The sequence below is a fragment of the Camarhynchus parvulus genome, chromosome Z (assembly GCF_901933205.1).
Source record: "Camarhynchus parvulus chromosome Z, STF_HiC, whole genome shotgun sequence".
In the NCBI taxonomy this organism is placed as follows: domain Eukaryota; kingdom Metazoa; phylum Chordata; class Aves; order Passeriformes; family Thraupidae; genus Camarhynchus; species Camarhynchus parvulus.
In genome coordinates, this window is record NC_044601.1 from 35,773,280 (window position 1) to 35,781,179 (window position 7,900).

At 38.4% G+C, this 7,900-nt stretch overlaps 1 protein-coding gene across 1 annotated transcript; it reads left to right on the forward strand.

The window, feature by feature from the left end:
* The first annotated feature begins 752 nt into the window (after positions 1-752).
* Positions 753-3,474, forward strand: LOC115915712 (protein FAM240B-like). Its single transcript, XM_030969338.1, has 2 exons — positions 753-898; positions 3,345-3,474. Exons 1-2 carry the CDS (start codon positions 753-755, stop codon positions 3,472-3,474), a joined length of 276 nt encoding a protein of 91 aa, XP_030825198.1.
* Positions 3,475-7,900: the final 4,426 nt, after the last annotated feature.

Sequence of the window (7,900 nt, forward strand, 5' to 3'; positions counted from 1 at the left end):
CCATTACCATCTGATAATCAACACAATACGGTAATATCAGCAAGGACATCAGACATTATGAGACTTTTAATGTTACAATAGCATGCATTTAGCAAGGACAAAGTCGCCTATTTTCTGTCATTATTTATTGGAACTGATCCCTGCATTTCCATGAGCTATACTTTTAACAACATTTAAGACTGAATTTTGATAAAAAATAGAACAAGACCTCCCCAGGGCTTTGCAGTCTGCGTGTTTCAATACAGATTCATAATTCCCTTGTATATTTTGTGCATGACATCATTTGGAGTAGCAAAAGGAATCATTTAGGAGCAGCGCATTTCCCTGAGATAAAGCATCTATGATCTGTTTTAAGAATATGGAAGATAGAAAATAGGAAAGTCCTTCACATCTAATCTGAACTCCAGCGACTATGGCACTATATTTGAAAGCATTTTTCACAAATTCTTCTAAAACTACTTAAAATATCACACATACTGAGACATCCACAATATTTCAGTGAACTGTGCCATGCACAGTCATTATTCAGCAGCAAAAATATCGTTATGCCATTCAACTGTCACCTAAGGCCTGTTTCAATGCCTTATATTTTGGTTCAGGGAGGACTACACACCAGTTACCTATTCTTTTCGGGTGACATAATTTATTTTAATAGCACTTCCTGAGAATGAAATTTCAAGGGGCTAAGTAAGAGAATGGCTGCCTCAGGTCAGGCTTTTGACTGCTCTGACCTCCAAATTGCTTTTCAGAAAATGAGCAAGCATACGAACTCTAGACGCCACAGGATGGGTGGTCATGATTCGGAAGAGCTGAAGAACTTCTGGGAAAAGGTCATCCAAGAGCAAACTAAGCAACAAGAAGCTGAAGAGTCTAGGCTAAGTAAAAGTGCCCTGAACAAGTAAGTGGTATTTTTTCTTTTCCACAAGACAGCAAGGCATGTCATCACATGTTTTAAAATAAGGTAACCTGTTATTGTACTGCTTTATTCATAGCACAGATTGTGTTCTGGATCTTTGGCACTTTTCCTCTCGCAGCTGCTTGTCTCATGTTACCATGGCTCTTCTGCATGGAAACTCAGACACCCCTCACCCCTAAACCTCATGAGCATTCTTCAAAGGCCTTGGAGCACAGCCATAAAAAAATAAAGCACTTTGGAATTATGGCTTGTGACAGCCAGAAAATAGCAGGAATTTTACCTGGAACTGATAGAGCTACACAAATAAACAAAACAGTATTACATTAAAGGGAGAACCACCCACCTAATCTGTAGAATAAAAAACGTGTGGCACTTTTGTCGTGTTTAACAGCCCTTCACATCATATAAACCCAAAGGTAAAAATGACACAATGAGATTTTCCCATTCAATGGAAAATGCTGTGGGTTTGTTTTGTTTTGAGGGTTTATTGTTTGATTTAGTTTGGGGAGGGGGGGAGCTTTACAAAGCAGTATAAAACAACAGGAATTGCCTACAGAGAGAGCTATATAGCTGTATTGTGGTACAGATAACTCTGGACAAGTGTGGTGGACTGCTTCAAATATTTGTTCAACTTGTGAAAACTCAGAATTTGAACCAGAGTCTCTTGCACACTAAGTGAATCCCCTGACCACTAATGGGCAGAAACAGAGGACAAGAAATATCATGTCTCATGTGGCTTCCTTTTGTGCTTTTCTCCTGAAGTTAACAAAGGTTTTCTGCATGAACTTTTCTCAAAACTGGGACATTCACATAACCTAATTTGACTTCAACAAATTGGAAGGTCCTGCTAAAGGACTGCTTCTTGGACAAAATTCTAGGTACTTTGACCCCAGTACCCAAGAAGGAAGTACAGTCGTCATTTAGATATTTGGAAATCAAGATCTGGGCAGGCCTTGTATCTCAAAAAAGTCAGATGTGGACAATTCTTCTTGCAGTATCCTACTCCAGCTAGTCAGTAATATTCTCAAATCCCAGTCACAAAATTGCTGGAGAAAAAACATATATGATAAAATCCAGGAAAGTGCTCATCTTCATTGGGAACATTTATCACCCTAGATCACAAAAGACTACCAGAGAAGACAGGGCAAATGAAATGCAATTTGTGGTTTAGATAACATTTTTGACTTCAGGAAGTTGAAAATGTTAAAAGCTCTGCTCTGAAGAGATATGAAAGAACTTTGAATATGTTTTAACTTACATATTCAATATGTCATAACTGACCCATCACAACTGAAATAGACCCAAGCAAGTTCCTTCAAAGTCGCTTGCCCAATCAAAGCCCAGAGTGTTCACAAACTGTTCTATAATTTGAAAAAAAGTGATACTTTCAGGAGGTAATAGACACTATCAATACAAAACATACACATCCACCACTTCATGTAAGAGGCACTCAGGAGAATGGCGTGGTTTTACATAAAGGCGAGTGCTCCCTTTTTGACAGTAGGACTCTGATGAGAAACACCAGTATTCTCGATGGCAGATTTTTCCTAACTCACTGCACCTCTCTTTTGAGGCTTATCTGTATGCACAAAAGAATATTGAAGACTATGTAGTTTAAAACACAATGTAAAACCAAACTCAGAATCAGATAACACAAGCACCAATGTGAAAGAGCTACTGCTGAGTTATTCTCAGATGAAATCATTGGCTGCTGTTCTTTTCACCACACCAAAGGTAATTTAAAACCTCATATATTCTTTGATGCATTTGGCATCACCATATAATATCTAATCTTATAACATTGCTGGGTCAGATGTTTCATAACATTTCCTTCAGAAAACAACCCAGCCAACAATATCTTGCAGTGGTCCCCAGAGATTTTCTCTTCTGTTTTTACTATGCAAGTGTCTTGAAGCTATGTGGCTCCTCTTGCATATGACATCAATTCCTTTCATTTAACATGTGCAGAGTCTACAGAGTTGACTTTGTTTTCTTTTTTACCCCAAAAAACATATTTTAAGTTCAGCCTGCTCTTCTCCACAGCATTTTACAGCAGACCTTGAGGGGTTGGAAGAAAAACTGTATATTTTAATTTACACATTGAATGACCTTACTGCATAGGCAGTATATCTGTGTGGCTTTGAGAATACCCCAGAGGGGAAAACGGAGTTCTTCACAGTGACAGTATTTCAGCAGTTGTTTGACTCATTCGGAATCCAGCAATGTCAACCACTGATAGTATCAGCACTATCCTTTTCTCCCCTGCATTCCCAATCTAGCAAGCTAGAGGGATGTGTAATTGGTAAATAAATACAGGACAAGTGCTCTGGTGATGAAAGAGAGGAAAGCTTCAACCCTGCTGAAAAGCCCTGGATACATTTGAAGGATTTGGCTCCATAACTGCTAAGCACTTGTACTCTCTTTGCAGACTTCGCCAGGAATGGACTCTGCGGCTGGAAGGTCGAATAAGGCAGGTCCAGGCGCACATGAAAACAAGGCAACAAGTGACACCACTGTCTATCGAGGCTCTTCCCTCACCAGATAAAACTGTTGCTTAAACTGTTGCTGTGCAAACACAGCAAGCACTGGGCCTGATTTTGACCTTCTGCGTGCATCTAGAAACCAGCAGTTACACTGCTGAACAACCAAAAGGTCAGATTCTGCCCTTTTTCCAAACTATTTACTAGAGCTACTATTAAGGTCCTATTGAAATTCAGTGTAAAAATAATGCCACAGGGGAAAAAAAAGCACAAAGGAATAGATGAGAAGCAGACAACTCTAATTTTTCCATGATATATTATTTCTGTGATGTATCGGGATTCTCTTATGTAACTGCATTTCCAAGCAACAACAAGACACTCCTAGGAAAGAGGGTGGCTTGTTTAATAGGAATAATACATTCAGACAGCTGCATGCAAAATTGCACATTTCCATTTACACAGTTCAGAAAGTCTGGCTTAATGCACACATAAGAGGTTCTGTTTTGATGAGCCATAGCAGAAGGAGTTAAGGATTAGCCTGATCAGTTGGCCAGGACGAGAAACATATTCTTTAATGAGGGGGGAAAAAAACCAACTTTCCTGATCAACATTTAAGAACATTTACAGATCTTAATAATTAAATAAATACAAAAAATTACTTTAACTTTCTTGGGGAATGTCAGAAAAAGTCTACTGAGCCAGTAGTCTTTACAGTGAGCCAGTCCGACAAATGTTAGAGTAGTAAGAGCAAGTCAGTGTGATAGTTTGAAATAGAAGGCAGCGAATCATAACAGCAAGGAAATGCAGTGCAAAGTATCACTTGCCATACCTGACATGCATTAATCCAAACAACTTCTGCATCCTCTTCTGGGTTTGGTGAAACAAAGGTAGGAATAACAAAACACAGGATAGTAATAGTGTGCTCTATTTACCAATAGGTCTGTGTATCTAAATACTAGTCTTCTGGATTAAATAATTTGTTTGTTTTCTCTGCAAATAAACTTTGGAATACAAGAGAAGACTCATAAGTCTAAACAGCTATTTTTGTCTAAGAGTATTGTGCCAGACAAAAATTTACTTTGAATCTATATTGATATCAAAATAGTAAGTAGGAATACATTTGATAATTCAAAACATAACAAAAATTAAATCATTTTGACCTCACAGAAATGCTTTTTTAATCCTTTTAAAATAATCTTTCATTAAACACAAAGATTTACTGAATGTTCTCACTCTTACAAAGTGAAATTTTGCCACAGGAAAAAAAAAAAACTGTCATAAAAATGTTGTTATTCTGTGAAGGATTAAAAGAACTAAAAACTTACAAAATGTTTTTCTGTTATTGAAAAATTAAGGGATTTTAGTATCATGGTTTTTTCATAAAAACTGACCCAAAAAGCATGTAATTGTTTCTTTCAGTGGCTATTTTCCATTAGAAAAGTAATGTTGAAAAAATAATAAAGTTGTAACTGCTTTTACCCTGCAAGACTAGTGTTTCTCTTCTGCATCCACTTATTTCCCATTATTCTCTAAAAAGTTCTTTCTGTAACCCAGTAACCTCATTTGCGCCAGGACTGAGTTAACTTTTCACAGTAGTGGTGAGGGATTGGAACCTAGAGATCCATGGCCATCTCTGGGTGTTATTCTCTAGCACCTCTTGCCATCTCTGCAGGTAGGAAGTCCAGGATGCTTTAGGGAAGAAGGTGGGAATGGCTTGGGGTGTGGGAATGGTCTGGGTGGAGAACTCATTGGCCACTGTTCATTGCCTTGGGGTAGGGCACACTGGGTCAGTAATTTTTGCATGTACATCACCCTCTCTTTGAGTACTTTTCTTATTAGTATTGTTTTCCTAACTCATTACTGCTTCCAGTAAGTGGTTCTTATCACAAAATGTAATGTCTGCATTTCATCTGCCACCAGAGGTTTGTGGTTTTCTCTTTAGTGGGAGTACTAAATTGAGGAATATCGTTCCCTAAACATGACACCTAAGATAAATTTCTTCTTTGGTGAGGTAGATCAAACACAACCTGAACTAGCTGCCACTTACCAAAAACCTGGACTGGTTTACCTTACTGTAGCCATCACTAAAGGAGATAGACATGGGCTTTTGAAATGGAGAAATGCCAGATTCTCCACTTCTGAAAACCACATCTATTAGGTTTGTTAGCTAAACCATCGATTTATGGTGTTGTAATGCCACCCACATCAGTGCAGCTTATCCCTACTCCATGTCAATGCGACAAGAGAAGATCCAAGAAAAACTGGCTCAATAAGCATTTATTGTTCTTTTACACTTAATGTAGATGTTTTTTATTTATTAGGAGCACTTTATTTACACTCTTTATGGTTTTTTATGAAGTTATGTAAGATATGAAAAAGACAACAAAAATAAACATAATTCACACAAAGCAAATTCCAGCACTCCTCCAAAAACAACCTTAGCTCTCTGAGGAGTAGTTTTTCTGTAAGGAGCTCGGAGGGCATCCAGAGATATGTGAAATGACTTTCACTACAAGCAGTTGGTATCTTATTAGCTACACCCCAATGGAATGTTGTGGGCATTGTTTACCTTCAAAAGTGCATGGAACCAATTTCAGTTGTGATGCAGAAAAGAGTGTAATATCACAAGTGTGAAAAACCAAAATGCTCACACAACTAACAAAAACCATTTCCTTTTGCATTGCTCAAGTGCACATGCATTCATCATGGTTACCTATTCTAGCACACATTTTACATGACAGCAGTAACCTAACTCCTCCATGGTATTGGCCATCGGGTGTTCCTGTTCCCAAATGCAGGTGTTCATCCAATTTTCATTGCTCTTGCACATACAATCAGACTGAGACAGGTATCAGGTACTAGAAATAATAAAGTCTAGCAGCTGGATGTAGTCAGATGTGCTGGTTGCAAATTGCAAAGCTGAAGGCAGATAGGAAGGTGGCAGATAATGTTTTGTCATTTTGCTTTATTCGCTGAATTGGTGACATTCAAGCCTGAACTTAGACATTTCATACATAACTGGCTGTCAATAAAAAACCAAACAAACAAAAGTCAGTTTTTCAAAATATAAAAATTCAACTTGATTTGTCTCATTCACATACATGGCAGCCATTTATAAAATAGGATATTCAGTGAGCATAATCTGTTAGGAGAGTAGGCCACTTCAACTGGATACAGCTGAATTTTTTAACTCCTGTGTCCCAAGTTTTTTTCCATTTTTCCCTCATTTTTCCAATGGGGAAAAAAAAAGAAAATTTAGATTACACTAACCATATTAAGAAAGTTGGGCTAGATATTTTAGAAACTAATTGCCCTGATTTTTTTTCCTAAGGTTTATTAATTTGTCTAATCGAAAATGAACTGAATGCATATTGAATATAATGAGATTAATTGGATAATAATCTGCATAATCAGCACCACCCTGACCCTGCACTAGCAAGACATTACCATGTCTCACATCAACACGTAAACCAGCCCTGGCACTTGTCTAAGTCAGTAAACAACTAATTTTGTACAGGATAGGTCAGTAGCTAGTATTTTGGTCATGGGAGTTTAACTTTGTGATATATGATGCAATAGGTGTGTATCATGCACTCAAGCTGGCACACTGATGTCAGCTGTAGAGCACCCACTTCGCATGCCCAGATTTATGTGCATGACAGACATGGTGTGCACAGTCTATACCCATTCACACTGTTGGTCTTTAAGCGCTGTCTGATCCAGGAACCAGTGACTAATGTCTGAGAAACAGCAGTTTGCTTTCTTAAAGTAACTGTGAGCTGTGGTCAGTTGTTGAAGCTTGGCTTATTAAAATCAAGGCAGTCTAAAGGGTGACTGTAAACAGCACGTTGATCTGCACTCTGACTTCATTTGGACATCATGTTAAAGCACTCACACAACCAGTTATAGGGAGAATGCAGCAACTCAACACCTGTCAGCTGCTCTGCTTGAATTTGCACTTAAATTCAGAGCAGGAGAGACATTTTTTAAGCTAAACTTTTGACTGTCTGCATGTACCACATACTGGTTTGGAGCCAATTTAACACATACAAACCAGATTTCTTTCTGAGGAACCGAAACCAGATCAGAAGCTGTGTTCCAAGCACATATGAAAGAACCCTAGCCTCTAAGGATCTGAGACAAGCACTAGCTCTTCAGACAGTTTCAAGACACTTGCATAAAGGGGATATTTGGTCCAACTAACCAAATTAAATTGAGTCTGTTGTAGCCCCTGGACCATGCAGGGGCTACCAATGTGGGGACATCAGCAGCAGCCACTTTGATCTATCGAGGTAATGCGCTCAGTCACCTGCTAATTTAGATGAGTATAACCCAACCAAAAAAGTATAAGTGGGATCAAAGCACAATAATATGTTTCATATGGATCTAAAGGTGGGCCTCAGCTGAGCTCAGGAATGATAATTTAATTAGCTGTGTAGATATACTAGCATGCACAACTAAGCACAGTTTAGTCAACTCACTCAGTGGAGCTGCATGTGATGGA

What these genes read in the sequence shown, in the direction of transcription:
- LOC115915712 (XM_030969338.1), top strand. Translation starts at nt 753, where the DNA reads ATGAGCAAGCATACGAACTCTAGACGCCACAGGATGGGTGGTCATGAT. An exon ending in AGTAAAAGTGCCCTGAACAA is followed by an intron (nt 899 to 3,344) that starts GTAAGTGGTATT and finishes CTCTCTTTGCAG; the next exon opens with ACTTCGCCAGGAATGGACTC.